Source organism: Triticum aestivum, chromosome 7D (genome assembly GCF_018294505.1).
Source record: "Triticum aestivum cultivar Chinese Spring chromosome 7D, IWGSC CS RefSeq v2.1, whole genome shotgun sequence".
Taxonomy (NCBI): domain Eukaryota; kingdom Viridiplantae; phylum Streptophyta; class Magnoliopsida; order Poales; family Poaceae; genus Triticum; species Triticum aestivum.
Genome location: NC_057814.1, coordinates 630,110,852 through 630,129,915, shown reverse-complemented (window position 1 = coordinate 630,129,915; position 19,064 = coordinate 630,110,852). Strand labels below are relative to the sequence as shown.

General features: G+C 48.8%; 1 protein-coding gene across 1 annotated transcript; it reads left to right on the top strand.

Annotated features, from left to right (window-relative positions):
* The first annotated feature begins 477 nt into the window (after positions 1-477).
* Positions 478-1,514, top strand: LOC123166743 (uncharacterized). The gene has a single exon (XM_044584543.1). The coding sequence runs from the start codon at positions 545-547 to the stop codon at positions 1,382-1,384; it is 840 nt and encodes a 279-aa protein (XP_044440478.1). The 5' UTR covers positions 478-544; the 3' UTR covers positions 1,385-1,514.
* The last annotated feature ends 17,550 nt before the right edge of the window (positions 1,515-19,064 follow it).

Genomic DNA, 19,064 nt, shown 5'->3' with positions numbered 1-19,064 from the left:
GCGGAACCGACCACGCGCTCCAGGCGAGATCCATCGATCGGGACACCGCAACGCCGGCGGCGCTTCCACCCGCGGATCGGCCGGGCAAAGCATCCACGCGTATGGCCAGCGGCACGGCCACACCTACCCCTCGGCGCCCCGGGGAGTCGTGGCGCGCCACGGTCACCACAGCGCGTCCCCGCCGCATGTGAGGTGAGGTGAGCCGCGGCACTGGAGCACGCGCTGCAGGTAGCTAGTACGTGGATCGAGCTCCAGCAGGCAGCACCTACAGGTCCACGCGTCCCCGCGCGCCCCCCGCGGATCCTGTCCCCCGGCACCACCAACCGCCCAGACGTGCACATGCACAGAGCCACGGACGCGCCGCGATGCCATCGGCGCACGCGCTCTCCCCAGTCCCCACCCACCGTGTCGCCCCATGGCCGGCGCCGCTCTCCCGCTTTATATACTCCTCTCCACCCCATCCCTCTCATCATTCATCACAGCAAAGCAAGCGCAAGCAGCAGCAGCAGCAAGTCAACCGTCTAGGCTCCCTCCGGCAGCAGCAATGGCGCCCAGCTTCGGCCGCTCCATCTCCTTCCCGCTCAGCCCGGCGCGCGTCTCCAGGGCCCGCGCCGCGGCCTACCACGTCCGCTCCGTGTCGCTCCCCTGCCACTCCCACCCGCTCCTCTCCCACCTCGCTACCCACATCTCCGCCGTCCGCGCCTGGATCGCCGCCCCCAGCGCGCCCTCCACGGGCCTCGCCCGCCTCGACGCGCTCCACGCCGCGCTCGCCGAGCTCCTGCTCCTCCCCGAGGCCCGCGCCGCGTTAGAAAGCGGGTCCAACACCGCCGACTGCCTCCTCGACAGCTTCCTGAACCTCGCCGACGCCCACGGCGCCTTCCAGGAGTTGCTCCTCGAGCTCCGCGCCCACTCCGCCGAGGCGCAGGCCGCGCTCCGTCGCCGCGACGACAACAGGCTGGCCTCCGCGGTCCGGTCCCTGCGCCGCGCCGAGAAGGACCTGGCCCGCCTCGCCGCCTCCGTGCGCGTGGCGGCCAAGTTCCCCACGCCCTCCGCGTCCACCAGCGCCGCGGAGGTCGAGGTGTCCGTGGTGCTCGCCGAGGCCGTGGCCACCGCGGCGTGCGCGTCCGCCGCCGTGTTCTCGGCCGTCGAGGCCGTGTCCTCGGCCGCCACCTCCAAGAAGACCACCGCGGCGTCCTCGCTCAGGGCCCTCGTCATGCGGGCCAAGGCCTCCTCCGACGAGGACAAGGAGGTGGCCGCCCTGGAGCGGCTGGAGGAGGTCGAGGCGTGCGCCGCCGAGATCGAGAGCGGCAGCGACAAGGTGTTCCGCAGCATCCTGCACACCAGGGTCGCCCTCCTCAACATCCAGACCCAGACCTGCTGCTGATCCAATCCCTAGCTAATGTAGCCTAGTGTAGTCTTATTTTGGAGGATCATCCTGATCCTGTCCAAACCCTCAAGTGTACATACCAGTCGATCAACGGATTAAAGCAAAGCAAAAGCTTTTGTTTGTTCCATTTCCATAGCAGACTGTTGATGTCTCTTTACTCTGACAAATCGTATATTTCGCTCGCGCATGGAACACAAACACATGGTGAACTGTCATACCAAAGGCATGAAGGTTTCCCATATAGCTCTTGATCAAAGTGTAGATCGTAATCGTATCAGGTGATTTTTGGATGCGGTTATCTTCCCTTGGGATACCTTGGGATTTCAATCCATGTTGGTCCTCTTCAACAAGATCGCGACACCCAAACGCGCCGCGCCGCCACACTGTCGTCTCTTCAGTCTTCACCCACATAAGAGTTCACTCACAGAAAGTGAAAGTCAACTCCGAAGTGTGTGTGTGTTTGCGAACAACCTCGATGTGTCTGTGATCTGTCCCGTGATTAGCGCATGAGGGCCATTAGGTTCCGCCGCTGCTCTCCTGCTGCCTCCTGCCCTCCCCAAAACTGCTTGCGACCCAGGTGCTGCAACGGGGCGCGCTGCCCTCACCAATTCTCCACACTCCAATCAAAAGGTGAACACTATCCAGTAACCTGTCTTTTTCCTTTTCTTGCGTGGAGTAATCTATCTCAATTACTGTATAATAATCTCTCTCCGTTCTCATCCCTTTCGTGTCAAATTTATACATCAGATTCTAGTTTTGAGATTTGTAGCTCGACAGTTAATTATGAAGAGAAATCACGAGACACTGTAAACATCAATTCATGCTTTTCAATCCTTGGACGTCCCATCTAGCTTCTGCGTGGCAGACTTTTTAGGGCATATGGCATCGCTTCGATCGTCTCACTACCTCATACGTCATGCATGCCGCCATGCAAGCACATGCATGATCACTAGTACATAGCACGCAAATGAAGACGCTTGCATGGTCGGCAAAAACGATAAATTTGACATCTAGACAAAAAGAATTCACAAAGTGAGCTGTTTTTGGAATTTTTTCGTTCCGTTTGACCCTTTCGTATAGCGCCCGACAGCCAGGCGTCACACTGCACTGACGCCTGGCCAGTGTCGTACTCTGAACTGCCTGAAAATTGCTAAGTCAGTGTGCAACACCTGAGAATTAGGGTATAATATAGCGCCTAAAGTTTAGGCGTTGCACTCGTCCAAATTTATCATGAGATCATCCACCCGCGAAGCATGCATGATTTGCTACATGAGATGAGATGCATGGCGTAAAGTGTTGGAAAGCACTAGTGGCCACATGCATGCGAGCGTGCTTGCATGCAAAAGCTAAAACCAGCGGGGCAGACACATGCATGCGAGCGCCGCTTGCATCGGAGAAAGGACTAGTGGCCATTAGTGCAACGTCTAGACATACATACAGTGTAGCGTCTAGCTCTCAGGCGCTACACACTGACTTAGCATTTTTCAGTCAGTCTGGGAGGTCAGTCGTGTAGCGCCTATCTGTCAGGCGTTGCACAGTGCAGTGTGGCGCCTGGCTATCGGACGCTACACGAAAGGGTTAGCGAACTTTTTTTTAAGGACAGTTTATTTTGTGAATTTTTTTCGTTCAGAGGTCAAATTTGTCGTTTTTGTCCGCATGGTCCGTCAATGACGACCGAGCTGTACCTGATCGGCGAGGACATGCATGCATGCATGCAAGGGAGCGAATCAGGCTAGACGTGAGGGATCGGAGGGCACAGTCCTCTCCTTTGGTCGATCAGTGTTGGCACAGTGCAGTACGGGAATATGTACCCATGTTTGCATGTTGCAACGGCCATTATACCGGCCCCCGAACAAGCAATTTGTCCTGTGGTCGGCTCGGGTCGAAGGCCATTATAACGGCCATTAACACATATGGATGAGAACGACATGTACACTGCCTTAGGTTAGTCCCCGCACCTGCACGACAGTTGGGTTCCGTCGCGCTTTGGCCGCCAGCACTCACGTCACCGAGTTGATCCAGTCATGGATCTCGATCCAACAGCGATGCCAATCATGGCATACCCGCATGAGCTTATATATGCATGCGCGCTGCTGTCCTCGGTTCCGGACACGAACGGCCAGCGCCCAACACGATCCACGGCGCCGGCCGGTGCAGACAGCAAGCGCGCGCGGCGGGCGGGGCGCCGGCATGTCGCTTTTTGTACGGACCTGCACGTACCTCGAGCTGTACGTACGCATCTCCCCGCCGTGTCATGCCGCGTACTCGCCGCTCGATACTCTTTTGTCCTAAGCAAAACCTTTTTTTCCAAGTGATTTCTGTGCTATACCTGACTCTAGTCCTTTGTAAGGTACATGTTACAACTTACACTACATGGAAGGGATGTACATGGTGCACCACGCATGAGCCCGACTCCACCGCGGCGACCGCATGTGGTCCGGACGCGTCCATTGGGTCGAAATGGACAGAAAACACGGTCCAACGCGCCAACGCAAAAGAACGGGCGTCCACTTTCTATCCGTCCGGTGACCCATTTCCGGCCCATATTTAGTCCGTGTTGGCGCCAAAACGGACATGGTGCGGACGGGCGGGACGCGCGTCCTCCCCTGGGCCGCCCGTTGGGGACACAACGTTTGCATTTCCCCCTTCTATCCAAAAAAAACCCCCCGCCCTCCTGCCCCTCCCACTCCCTCCATGACCACCGCCCCACAGCACCCCGTTGTCGCCATCCCGGCGAACACCTCCGCCTGTCCCGCAGCCTCGAAGAAGATTGTGCCAAGTTCAAAGATCAATATGCACCTCTAAAGAAGAATGGAGGGCCGGCGACCATCATTGGGCATGAAGATGGATTGAAGGGGCCGAGGGGCAAGACCAACTCGAAGGTGGACGAGAAGCGTGATGCGGCATTTTTCCCTTGCAAGAAACTTTGCAAGGCATGATGACCTACAAGGAAGGGACGAGAGGAAGTAGCAAGAAAAAGAAGAGCAAATGAAAGACCTACATGGACCTACAAACGAAGAAGCTCAAGGTGAAGGAGGCCATCAAAAGGAGGAAGCTCGAGATCGAGGAGGCCGTCCAAACGAAGAAACTCGAGATCGAGGTCACCAAAGCAAAAGAGGTGATGCTAGCTTCATGGCCGTGGACTTGAGCAAGATGTCCCTAAAAGAAGAAGTTGGTTTGAGAAGAAGCAAAAGGAAATGCTCGAACAAGATGATTGAGCATTGGCCAAGAGATACGTCATTTTTGTATGTCGGCTTGTGTGCCAGTATAAACAATGGGGCCGCGAGATATGAACTATGGCCGTTTTTTGTGCGCTGGCAAGTATGCCAGACGTTGGTTTTATTGCCGGCGTGAAACTACGAGGGTTGATCACTTTGTAGGCTGACATGTGTGCCGGTCGCTGGCGCTCTAGCCGGCATGAACTATGTCCGCGGGGCCTAAATATCAGTTTTCATTTCCTTCGCAAAAATTTCAGGCGGCCGGGCAAAATGCATCCGCCGGTTGGGCGCACGGCCGGTGCAAATGTAGAAAGGGCCAGACACCGCCCCTTTGCCCAATCCAAACTGACAGAATTCGGACAAAACGGACGACCATTTGGAGTCACGTGTTACAATTGGCCCGAATAGACCAGATGGGACACTAGCTTAGCTTGGCAGTAAAACATTACTAATCAAGAGTTCTATGGGCACCACTAAGGGCATCTCCAACGTTGACCCCCAAACCGTACACTGCATCCTTCCACGGACCGCGGAACCAGTCCACGGACACTGGTGCGGGAGCCGGCCATCTAACCTTGCCCGCACATATTTCAAACTAGATTTCAACAAACCACATGAATTACATGCAAACCGGATGATTTTTATCTAAATCGAAGCACCTTCATTACATTTTGGACATATTTTAACTAAAAAGGCGATTGGGCCTAAACCTAGCCTACGGCGCCCATCATCCATGACCCGTCCTTGTTGTACCCTTCCGGCAAATGTCGGGTCCATCTCGCTGTCTCCATGAGCGACGGGGAAGAGACCCGCGAAGTGAAGGTGCGGTCACCAGTGAGAAAGAGTAGAACATGGGAGACAGACCGGTCCACTTGGAACTCGAGACCCCGCTGCCTCCAATGCTCTACCCCTCCTCACCGGAGTCCATGACCTGTCCTTCGCGGGTGAACGTGAGGTCCACGGTAGATGTGGATGGGCCGGCACTCTCCTCATGCCAACGTCATGCCCGAAAGCTTGTTGGTGGCGCATATGGAGAGCAGCTAGCGGAGTTCTCGCCTTTGAACGCCTGCGCCGCCAGTGCCGCCTCCATTCTGGGCCGGCGTCAATGCGGTGCGGCCGCTCTGGAGCGACATGAATGCCGGCAGCTAGCTTCGGGTGGGAAAGCACGCAGACGAGGGACAAGCTGGTTTTGGGTGACCTAGGGTTGTCGAAGGCATCGGTTGCAGCAATCTGGACACCCGCAAAGCGCCCCCTCCAGTTAGCGGGAAAAAGAATGTCCGGACCGCCGAGCGGACCGATACAGAACCACGTTGGATGGCAAAACATGTCTAAAATCCGCACGATCCAGACCATTGCGGGCGGTTTGAGGGTCCCATTGAAGATGCCCTAAGCTAATAAAAAATAGTAGAATAACAAACGTCGATCTAGTGGGTTGCAGCTACAAGGATATGCGCAAAAACAAGTCCTCTAGTCCCATCGGCGTTGATCGCAAAGCCTGTAACAAGGGGCATGGTACCAAAGCATAAACGGTGAGACCATTAGTGAACATTAATCTTGCCAATTCAAGCACAAAAATGGTCTGAGCATTTTACAAGTGGGCCAGGTGTGCATATTCACTGTTGAATATATTGTGCACGTGTATATTGTGTCTTTGGCCCATCTCCTAGTTCATCTGTATAGTTGAGGTTGTGGCCCCCTCTGTACATCATATATATACATGCTTGGTGCACCGATCAATGCAATTGTTTTGCACAGCCTATACTTCATCTTCTACTTGGTATCTATCGCAGGTTGGTCGACCTAACCCTAGCCGCCGCCGCCCCACTTGCTGCCGCCGCCACCCGCCGCTGTCGCCGCCGCCGGTTATCTTCGGTCGCCGCCACCGCCGCCGGTCGCTCCTGCCCTTCCCACCTCAAGCCCCCGCCACCCGCCGCCGCCTCTGGCCTCCCTCTAGCCTCCCCTGCCGCCGGTCGCCGATGCTCTCCCGCTTCCGCACTCCCTCCTCCACCTAACCCTAACCCCACCCGAGCCGCCTCAACCCGCGCCGCCCCCACCCGCGCCGCCCGAAACCCTAAACCACTCCATCCACCCCGCACCGCCTCCACCTCCCAAGCCGCGGCATGAGCTCCTCTTCCTCCACCATCCCCAACCCCTTCGCCGGTCCCGATGTCGCCCTTGTCTGTGATCTCAACATCCATGAGCGCGTTCCGGTGGTGCTTGATCAATCCACCACGTCCTACTCCGCTTGGAATCGGTACTTCTCCTTGGTGTTTCGCGAGTACCTGCTCCACGGCCACGTCGACGGCACCGTGGACTCGAGCCTCATGATTCACGACGAGGAGTGGATGATCCTCGACGCTGATACGTCTCCGTCGTATCTATAATTTTTGATTGTTCCATGCCAATATTCTACAACTTTCATATACTTTTGGCAACTTTTTATATTATTTTTGGGACTAACATATTGATCCAGTGCCCAGTGGCAGTTCCTGTCTGTTGCATGTATTAAGTTTCGCAGAATATCCATACCAAACGGAATCCAAACGGGATAAAAACGGACGGAGCTTATTTTTGGACTATTTGGAAAATTCCGGAAGAAAAATCCACGCGAGACGGTGCCCGAGGTGGCCACGAGGCAGGGGGGCGCGCCCCTAACCCTCGTGGGCCACCCGTAAGGCGGTTGATGCCCTTCTTCGGCCGCAAGAAAGCTAATTTTTGGTAAAAAATCACGGAGAAGGTTTCAGTCAATCGGAGTTACGGATCTCCATATATATATACGAAACAGTGAAAGGGCAGCAGACGAGAACGCAGAAACAGAGAGAGACAGCGAGACAGATCCAATCACGGAGGGGCTCTCGCCCCTCCCATGCCATGGAGGCCAAGGAACAGAGGGGAAACCCTTCTCCCATCTAGGGAGGAGGTCAAGGAAGAAGAAGACGAAGGGGCCCCCTCTCCCCTTCTCTTCCGGTGGCGCCGGAACGCCGCCGTGGCCATCATCATCACTGCAATCTTCACCAACAACTTCACCGCCATCATCACCAACTCTTCCCCCCTCTATGCAGCGGTGTAACCTCTCTCTTACCCGCTGTAATCTCTACTTAAACATGGTGCTCAACGCTATATATTATTTCCCAATGATGTATGGCTATCCTATGATGTTTGAGTAGATCCGTTTTGTTCTACGGGCTATTTAATGTTCAAGATTGGTTTGAGTTGCATGTTTTATTATTGGTGCTGTCCTATGGTGCTCTCCGTGTCGCGCAAGCATGAGGGATTCCCGCTGTAGGGTTTGCAATATGTTCATGATTTGCTTATGGTGGGTGGCGTGAGTGACAGAAGCACATACCCGAGTAAGTAGGTTGTTTGCGTATGTGATAAAGGGGACTTGATACTTTAATGCTATGGTTGGGTTTTACCTTAATGAATCTTTAGTAGTTGCGGACGCTTGCTAGAGTTCCAATCATAAGTGCATATGATCCAAGTAGAGAAAGTATGTTAGCTTATGCCTCTCCCTCAAATAAAATTGCAATAATGATTACCGGTCTAGTTATCAATTGCCTAGGGACAAATAACTTTCTCGTGACAACAAGCTCTTTACTAAAACTAATTTAGTTGTGTCTTTATCTAAACAGCCCCTAGTTTTTATTCTTGTGCTCTTTACTTTCTTGCAAATCTATCCAAAAACACCTACAAAGTACTTCTAGTTTCATACTTGTTTTAGGTAAAGCGAACGTCAAGTGTGCGTAGAGTTGTATCGGTGGTCGATAGAACTTGAGGGAATATTTGTTCTACCTTTAGCTCCTCGTTGGGTTCGACACTCTTACTTATCGAAAACTATTGCGATCCCCTATACTTGTGGGTTATCAGACGCCACCATCATCCGCTGGTTCTACTTCACCATCTCCAACAACCTCTTCCACACGGTGGTGGATGATGACGACGACGCCTACGCCGTCTGGACCAAGATCAATGGCCTCTTCACCGATAACAAACTGCAGCGCAAGGTCCCCTCCACGGCGAGTTTGACGGGTGCCAGTAGCTTGACTCATCCATCGACGATTTTTGCATGCGCCTCAAAAAGCTTGCCGATGAGCTCCGCAATCTTGGCGAGACAGTCGGCGACGAGCTCCTCATCAGCACTCTCACCGCCGGCCTCAGCGAGGATTTAGGAAACGCCGCCTCCAACCTCACCCTCATCCCGGAGCCCACTTTTGCCAAGGTGGTAGCGTATCTCAAGTTGGAAGAGCGCCGGATGAAGATGGCCCGGACTCGGGCGACCCACACGGCGCTCGTCGCCGGCACCCGCGGGGGCTCGGCGCCGCCACCACCGTGTCCCGTGCCGGCCCTCCCGTACCCGCCGGCCTTCGCCCCCAGCGTCGGCCGCCCCCTACCGCCGCCTCCACCGGCTACTAACAGGGGCCGCCGCGGGGGCCCCAAGCGCAGCAGGGCGCCGGCGCTCCACTAGTAGGAAAAGGGTGTAGGAGATATGCCCTAGAGGCAATAATAAATGATATTATTTATCTCTGAGTTCATAATTATGTTTATGTTCCATGCTATAACTGCAATGATTCTCGAGTCTGCAATATCCACGAGGCTCGGAGGAAGACTCATATGCACGTGTGGAATAATAAACGGTAAGAAATATTCCTAGTCTGGCCTCTAAGACTAGCTCAAGCGTTGCATGATGGTTCTGTTTTCCTGATCATGGGCATGTCTATGCCAGCAATTTTGAGGGCACAATGTTAAGAGAACATTTGTGTTGAATCGACCCGGATTGATGTTATGCTATGAGATTCATTCATCACAAGTTAATGGTACATAACACAGAGATGGTTAACGTTTGCATGATTCCTTAGACCATGAGAGTATCGAGTTTCTTCATGCTTGCTTCATGGACTTTGGGGTTTGTTAAACGTCATCCGTAAATGGGTGGCTATTACGGCGGCTTACGGGTTCATGGAAAAGTGTGTCAAGTAACTTGATAGCTCAAGATTGGGATTTGCTCCTCCGACGATGGAGAGATATCTCTGGGCCCTCTCGGTGTTACGGTATCCATCATCGTCTGGCCAGACACTTTGTGATTTGATCACGGGGATGCCGGAACACGATAACGAGAAAAGAGAACAATACCGGTAACGAGGTAACTAGCATAGTGGACAAGTTGTTGATCCACGGGAATGCCAACATGTCTCACCTCGGGTATTTGTAACATATCGCGAAGCAACAGGAATAGCACACGGCAACTGGAGGTTCACTCGAATATTTATTCGTGTGGGTATAGGGGTCAATATGGGTGTCCACGGCTCCGATGTTGATCATTGATCGGAAAGGGTTCCAGTCATGTCTATACTTCACCGAACCTATAGGGTCACACGCTTAAGGGTCATCTATCTGCTGAATACTAGACAAGGAGTCTGAGAGAAAATCACCGAAAAAGTTTCGGACACCGGAAAAGTTTCGGACAGCGGAAAAGGTTCCGCAGAAAGAGGTCATCGGATGAGTTTCGATGAAACTGAAAAGTTGTTTCAGGGGATACCATAAAGTCAAATTGGTTTCGGCACATGCCTGATAATTCTTGGAGGGTGCCAGAATCATTCTGGAAGCTTTCTGGAATTTTCCGGGATAATAACCGGATATGCTCCGGAGCTGCCGGAACCACTTCAGATGCTTTTCGCAGATGAAAATCACTAAACCGGAATTGTTTCGGAACGCGTTGAAAATAATTTTGGTGGGTACTGGAAATGTTCTAAGCCCACACAAATATTTTCAGTTCGAACAGACGCTGAAAAATGTCGTCGTGAATAGTGAAAGTGCTTTTTGGGATATTTTATGGTGAGTCACCTTTTGGGATATTTCCAAAAGGCTTCTAGAAGGGCTTGGGGGCCAAGCATGCTCCTCATGGGGGTCCCCCAAGGGGGTTGGCCGGCCACATGTGTGGGGCTCCATGGAGCTCCACTTCCCTCCCCATTATGCCCTTCATGTGTGACATTTACATGGGCATTTTGGGTTTTTGTGAGCCATCCCTACCCCTTGGCTTTCCTATAAATAGAGGAGGAGTGGGCAGCCCAAACCTCATCCCTTCTCACATACAAGTGCCATGCAATGATCTGGCTTCTCTCTCCCTCCCCGCGAAATAGTTTCGTAGAGCCGAAAGGCTGTCTGGGTTCCGGCAGGAACTAGTTCTGGACGGCGAAGCCCTGCCGGATAGATGACACCGTATGTGTGCAACTCTGTAGAGAGATCGTAGTTTCGGTCTTAGTTCGTGAGTGCCTCCCGAAGGGCTGTCCATGTGACCGTCCGAGTTTCGAAGGTCCTCCCGAAGGGCTGTCCGAGTGACCGTTCGAGTTTCGAAGGTCCTCCCGAAGGGCTGTCCGCGACACCGTCCGGGGGGCTGTTCGACCGCCTCCCTGAGGGCTGTCTGAGGAGCAGATGAGGGTATACATCCTCGCGGTTGGGAGGTTGTAAATCCTAGCTGCGGGGATCTGCACCGCCGATCGTCATCGACTCTACTTCCCGCTGCGCTACGAGTCGGTAACGAAAAAGATCAAACCATGTATGCAGTCTCCATAGTGGTCCTGGGCTGGTGCGTAGGTCGGAAAATTTTTGTTTTCTGCTGCGTTACCCTACAGTGGCATCATGAGCCATGCTATGCGTAGATGCAGGTTTCGATCTAGAATACATGGAGATGTATGGGTATTGCATAATATAATTAGGTAGTAGATGAGATCTATTGCTGAAAATTATTTATGCGGGTGACAGATGAAATCTGTTACCCGAGGTTCTTGTTGCTTCCCTAGAATTTGCGTTTGCTCAATCTCAAGACAGCATGGTGGAATTTGACAAAGTTCTGGCAATCCGTGATCCTGATTGATCATGGAAGTGCTATCGGTTCTTTGGGTTCTGCCGTAGTCAAAAGAAAGATGAAATTCGCAGATGAAAGGGCATTGCAGATATTATCTGCACGGGGGTCATGCGTATGACGAAGTTTAGTATGGGGCTCGAGATTTAAATATCTCGCGTTTCATACACCCCGGGATGTTAATCTAGCAACTTGAATAATCATACTTGATGATAAAACGTTGGTAGCTGCGGTTTAAGTCAAAACCTTAGAAGCCACGTAAAATGAAATTTTGCATAAACCGATTAGAGGCGTCTAACTTGGTTTTGCAGGATGTGCATGTGATGTGGTATAGCAGTGCTCATACTAATTCGATTATGTATGAGATGACTATATGATGTAATTTGATTAACATGACCTGCGTGTCATGATTCGGCATGATGGCTGGAGCCATATGATTGCACTTTAATGACCTGCGTGTCAACCTTGTTGTAATGCATTATTTTGTTAGCTATAGAGATAGCAATATTATCTGGTGCATCGACAAGGTGGTGGCAATCTTCGCGAAGGTGAACACCGACGCGAATGCCGGAGACGAAGAAATGAAATACTTCTCCGTCAGGAAGGGCTATACCATATCATGCTATTATGAATTGCCTGAGATGTTTATCCCTTATGATGCACCCTTCTTGATTGCGCGGTAGTCGCTTTTTATTAGGGTGATCTCTCACTTAAAATATCAAAGTAGTTAGTGTTCACCCAAGTGTAGCACCGTCTGAAATTCGTATCTTTTCGGGGTGCGCCATGTACACATGAGCACGAACGAATCGACAGGAATGAAGCGGGTGAGGTCAGACCTCGCAGCAAGATCGCTTGGTTGTCTTTGACGTTCAGGCAGGAGAGTCCTGAGCTTGGAACACGCCCATCGAAAGATGAACAAGAATCACATAGAGATGTGATCGGCAAGTTGGCCTACCGATTGAAATTCGTGTCATCAGTGATGAACCCGTCAATGGCATCGAATAGAAATATGGATCTTGAATCACTCTAAATCAATTATGAGAGATATTGATTTGAGTGGGAGCGCACTGTTGAATTAACATGTTTAATTCTTAGTGCAATTAATTATGAACACTGTCTAAGTGTTTCTTGCATAATAGTTGTAGAATAATGGCTCGCATTTCCACCTTCCCTATTAAAATTGAATAACTGTTAAATATCTGGTTAAAACTTTACGATTGGTAACGTAATATGAGGATTGTCCTCAAAAGTGCCGAGAAGGACTTTGTCCTATCGCATGCTTTCCGTATCCTCCCGCTAATGCTATGGATCATGTGACTCTCGTCCTTCGATCCAAAAGCTAGAATTCTGTTACGGTCAAGTGGAATATGTTTGCTTCCATGAAACCCAAACTTCGAAAGTTGGGATAGTTATATGATATTCATGGAACTGAAAACTATTTTCAGATACAAACAAAGCAATGTTTGTTTGCAAGTATTAGTAAAAGTGTTTACTATGCATTTGACTGTTGGGAAAGGGATCCAGAAGAACGCCTGTCATATAATGAAAGGTGAATAAAACAACAACTTAAAGAGAAAGGAAGTGTCCAAAGGGTGTTAGTATGACTTACACGCCTAGGAAGTCCGGGGCTAATGCCACTCTTAAGTTGGGTGCTTCTTCTGAAAGTAGGAGAAATACTAAAAGTTAAACTGCTAGAAGTATAAAGGCAAAAGGAAAGAAGACTGGAATATCCAGCTCATGTATGAATGTCATACAAGTTTTTGATGTATAGAAGGCTGGTCAAAGATATAGTTCTTGCGAATTATGGTTAAACATGTTAATCACTAATTCTTGGGTATTGTGAGTTCATCACAAAAATGCCCGCTCGATTGCATTCTGTTGCAACTCGATGTAAGAACTACTATGGCCTGAAAGACTAGCTAGAAATGAGGTTAAGGTATACACAGGGAACATAGTAAATGTTACTATACCTTCCATCGGTGTATTGCCGTCTGTATTTATTTTCATAATTCATTTAGAGTTTTACAAACTCTATCCCATTGCATAAGGTATCTTGCAAGAAGGTTGTTCATAAGAGAACTTTTTATGTTCGATGTTATGAATAACACAAGGGCCATACTTTCATTATGAATGAGATGTATGTTATGAATATTGATAATAATACAATACCTCTGGGTTTACTTTCATAATTCATTTTAGAGTTTCATACACTCTAGCCCATTGCACAATGTTTGTTGCAAAAGAGTTGTTCATAAAAACAACAATTATTGTTAAGTATTATGAATAACATAAGGGCCATACTTCCATCATCGATGGGACGTATGTTATGAATATTGAGGGTAATATGATACATCCATAACACTGACGCTAAATGTCGCAAGACTAAAAGAATACCACACAAGTGTGGCACTACATTTGGTCACATTGGAGAAACCCGCATGGAAAATTCCATTATGATGGATTTTGAAGTCTTTTTGATTTTGAATCATCTGACACTTGCAACTTTCCTCCGAAAAGTGAAGTGACTAAAATACCGTTCACAGGCCATAAGGAACGAACAACAAACTTATTAGTGATCATACATTTGATGTGTGTAGTCCGATAAGTGTTGTTAGTGGTGGATTTATTTATCTTCAGAAATGACTCAAGTAGATATATGGATATTTACTTGATGAGACGTAAGTCTGGATCTTTTGAAATCATTCGAAAGGTTCTCAAAAATGAAGTAGAAGTTATTGTAACAAGAAAATTATGTTTCTGCAATTTGATTGCACAAAGGAATATTTGAGTTACATGTTTAGCGAATGTCTGATGAGTTGTGAAAGGGGTTTCATAAACTTGCACCTCCCGGAACACCACTTCAAGTGGAAAGTCCGTGAAGATGTAATCGAACCATTTATGACATGGTAAGATCAAAGATGGCATAAATAAATTTGCCATTATCCCTTTTAAAGAGTGATGCTTTAGAGACTACGGCTTTTACACTGAAAAGAGCTTCATCAGGTCTGTTGAAATGAAGCCATGGTATGGTACGCCCAACCATGTTGTATCTTTTCTTAACATTTGGAATATGGGGCTTGTGTAAAAGGTTACAAACCTATTCCAAATCAGACAAGTGCTACTTTGTAGGTTATCCCAAGTCATTGGGTATTCCTCCCTCACTATACCGAGGCAAATAGGTTTGCCACAAAGAACGGTATGCTTTAAAAGAGAATGGTTCTTTCTAAAAGGTGAGTGGGAGAATAGTGCAACTCGACGAGATAAACAGTATCTTCATCAGATCAAAGGAAAGAGACCTTGGAAGAAATTCCAGAGTTTCCTACTGCGACTGATACGGAAGTCTCTACAATAAAATGTATGAACTTCGGTCGAACTTGCAGCTGAACCACGTAGGCAAGGCTCGTGCAAACCTCTCAGGTGCGCAAACGAGATATTGTTGTTAGACAACATTATACCTACGATACACAAGGAAGCGTTGATGGGCCCTGACTCCGGAATTGGCTAAATGCCAATACAACCCGAGTTAGTTTCCATATAAGTGATTCAAGATTAAAACCTTGATACACCTTTCGGAAGACTTAGAGTCTAACGAATATTTATGGAACTTAAAACTGATACGGATAAAAATGTTTTATCCATAAAGCTCGACTTGTTGAAATAACAAGTTCAAGAGTTGACTACGATGAGGTTGTTTTCATCGTAGGGATGCTTAAAGTCGGTTCGGGTTGAACTAGCAATTAATACATATTTCAATCATGAGATATGAAACATGGATGATAAAAGGATTTCCATCTGATGGAAATGAAAGCTAGGACTTGCATATGATACAGTCCAAAGTAATTTGTCAATCCAGAGGATGCTAGTAGGTATGCAAACTTCAGAGTTCCAGCAATGGACAGAAGAGAGCAAAATGGAGTTGGAATCTTCGTGTTTTGATGAAATGGTCAAAGGGGTTTTGACTTCATCAATGGGTAACGAAGATGCTTGTAATTCAAGAAAGTAAGTGGGAGCGTAATAATATTTCTAAAAACCTTATGTGCTTGGCACATTGGTAATTGGAAATAAATTTCTTGACACAAATTAGGACTTCATTTGAAAATAGTTTTTCGATGAAGTGCTTAGGCTAAATAGCCTCAATATTAGGCATGATGATCTATGGAGATAGATTTACCTAATGGGGCTAAGCAATGAATACATATTGACAAGATGCTAAAACTTTTTAGCATTTAAAACGCCAAGGAGTGATTCTTGCCAAAGTCACATGGAAAGAGTTTTTGCAAGACTCGGTGTCCCAAAACACTGATGAGTAAAATACATGATGCAGATTCCACACACTTTTGTGTTTGGATTAATCATGTATTCCATGGTATGTAAAACAACCAGATATGTCCGATACTCCCAAGGTGTTGCGAGTATGGATACCAAAGTGATCAAATTACTGATCATGGGACAACAGTGAAAGATGTCACAGAGTACTAGAGTAAGTACTGATGACATGGTTTTCTCGCAAGCAGAGATCATGAAGAGTTCGTTGTAAAATGTTACATCGATACAGTCTTCATCTTTTCTCCATGCGATTTTCGATTTAAATTAAGGGTTTTGTGTAACACACAATGTGGTGGCACAGTTAGTTGGAATTTGTTCAAACTAGTTACTGTGGCGAATTCTATAACAAGGGCTAAGTATGTTGACGCTTTAGAAGCGACAAAGAAAATGTTGAATCATATAGTTCATTCATGAACTTAGTATAGTTCCAAGATGGCTTTTGACAATGGGACACTACTGCAGGTAGTTGCTCCATAACTCAGTCTGAGGAATCCAGGTTCGACCTGTGATTCACATACATACAAAGCCAAGTCCACACAAAATATGAATTTTGTGAAAACGTGAAAACGCGAGGACATGCAAAGATACACACGGAACTGAAGTCGTCAGATCCGTTGGACATCAGGCTATACCACAAGCGAAGCATATTTACACCGGTGTGCCACAGGTGTGAAGTGCATTAGCATAAGCTAGATTATTGACTCTAGTGCAAGTGGGAGTCTGTAGGAGATATGCCCTAGAGGCAATAATAAATGATATTATTTATCTCCGAGTTCATAATTATGTTTATGTTCCATGCTATAACTGCAATGATTCTCGAGTCTGCAATATCCACGAGGCTCGGAGGAAGACTCATATGCACGTGTGGAATAATAAACGGTAAGAAGTATTCCTAGTCTGGCCTCTAAGACTAGCTCAAGCGTTGCATGATGGTTCTGTTTTCCTGATCATGGGCATGTCTATGCCAGCAATTTTGAGGGCACAATGTTAAGAGAACATTTGTGTTGAATCGACCCGGATTGATGTTATGCTATGAGATTCATTCATCACAAGTTAATGGTACATAACACAGAGATGGTTAACGTTTGCATGATTCCTTAGACCATGAGAGTATCGAGTTTCTTCATGCTTGCTTCATGAACTTTGGGGTTTGTTAAACGTCATCCGTAAATGGGTGGCTATTACGGCGGCTTACGGGTTCATGGAAAAGTGTGTCAAGTAACTTGATAGCTCAAGATTGGGATTTGCTCCTCCGACGATGGAGAGATATCTCTGGGCCCTCTCGGTGTTACGGTATCCATCATCGTCTGGCCAGACACTTTGTGATTTGATCACGGGGATGCCGGAACACGATAACGAGAAAAGAGAACAATACCGGTAACGAGGTAACTAGCATAGTGGACAAGTTGTTGATCCACGGGAATGCCAACATGTCTCACCTCGGGTATTTGTAACATATCGCGAAGCAACAGGAATAGCACACGGCAACTGGAGGTTCACTCGAATATTTATTCGTGTGGGTATAGGGGTCAATATGGGTGTCCACGGCTCCGATGTTGATCATTGATCGGAAAGGGTTCCAGTCATGTCTATACTTCACCGAACCTATAGGGTCACACGCTTAAGGGTCATCTATCTGCTGAATACTAGACAAGGAGTCTGAGAGAAAATCACCGGAAAAGTTTCGGACAGCGGAAAAGGTTCCGCAGAAAGAGGTCATCGGATGAGTTTCGATGAAACTGAAAAGTTGTTTCAGGGGATACCATAAAGTCAAATTGGTTTCGGCACATGCCTGATAATTCTTGGAGGGTGCCAGAATCATTCTGGAAGCTTTCTGGAATTTTCCGGGATAATAACCGGATATGCTCCGGAGCTGCCGGAACCACTTCAGATGCTTTTCGCAGATGAAAATCACTAAACCGGAATTGTTTCGGAACGCGTTGAAAATAATTTTGGTGGGTACTGGAAATGTTCTAAGCCCACACAAATATTTTCAGTTCGAACAGACGCTGAAAAATGTCGTCGTGAATAGTGAAAGTGCTTTTTGGGATATTTTATGGTGAGTCACCTTTTGGGATATTTCCAAAAGGCTTCTAGAAGGGCTTGGGGGCCAAGCATGCTCCTCATGGGGGTCCCCCAAGGGGGTTGGCCGGCCACATGTGTGGGGCTCCATGGAGCTCCACTTCCCTCCCCATTATGCCCTTCATGTGTGACATTTACATGGGCATTTTGGGTTTTTGTGAGCCATCCCTACCCCTTGGCTTTCCTATAAATAGAGGAGGAGTGGGCAGCCCAAACATCATCCCTTCTCACATACAAGTGCCATGCAATGATCTGGCTTCTCTCTCCCTCCCCGCGAAATAGTTTCGTAGAGCCGAAAGGCTGTCTGGGTTCCGGCAGGAACTAGTTCTGGACGGTGAAGCCCTGCCGGATAGATGACACCGTATGTGTGCAACTCTGTAGAGAGATCGTAGTTTCGGTCTTAGTTCGTGAGTGCCTCCCGAAGGGCTGTCCATGTGACCGTCCGAGTTTCGAAGGTCCTCCCGAAGGGCTGTCCGAGTGACCTTTCGAGTTTCGAAGGTCCTCCCGAAGGGCTGTCCGCGACACCGTCCGGGGGGGTTGTTTGACCGCCTCCCTGAGGGCTGTCTGAGGAGCAGATGAGGGTATAAATCCTCGCGGTTGGGAGGTTGTAAATCCTAGCTGCGGGGATCTGCACCACCGATCGTCATCGACTCTACTTCCCGCTGCGCTACGAGTCGGTAACGAAAAAGATCAAACCATGTATGCAGTCTCCATAGTGGTCCTAGGCTGGTGCGTAGGTCGGAAAATTTTTGTTTTCTGCTGCGTTACCCTACAAAGGGGCCTTTACCCCGGTTTGTAAGGGCCTTTTGTCCCGGTTTTCGAACCGGGACTAAAGGGTCGTTACTAAAGCCCTAACCCTTTAGTCCCGGTTCTTACACGGACCGGGACAGAAGGTCCTCCACGTGGCCGCTGCTGCCAGCCCAGGCAGGGGGGCCTTTGGTCCCGGTTGGTGCCAACAACCGGGACTAATAGGCAGGGCCTTTTGTCCCGGTTGGTGCCACCAACCGAGACCAATAAGCATCCACGCGTCAGCATTTCAGGGGCTGGGGTTTTTGTTTTTTTGAAAGGGGGGGGGGGTTGGGGGGTTTTGGGGGGTTAATTTAGGTGTTTCATATATTGTGTTAGCTAGCTAATTAATAGAGAGAAGTGTCCTCTCTTATCTCCGTGCTTGGTCGACGCTACGTACTATATA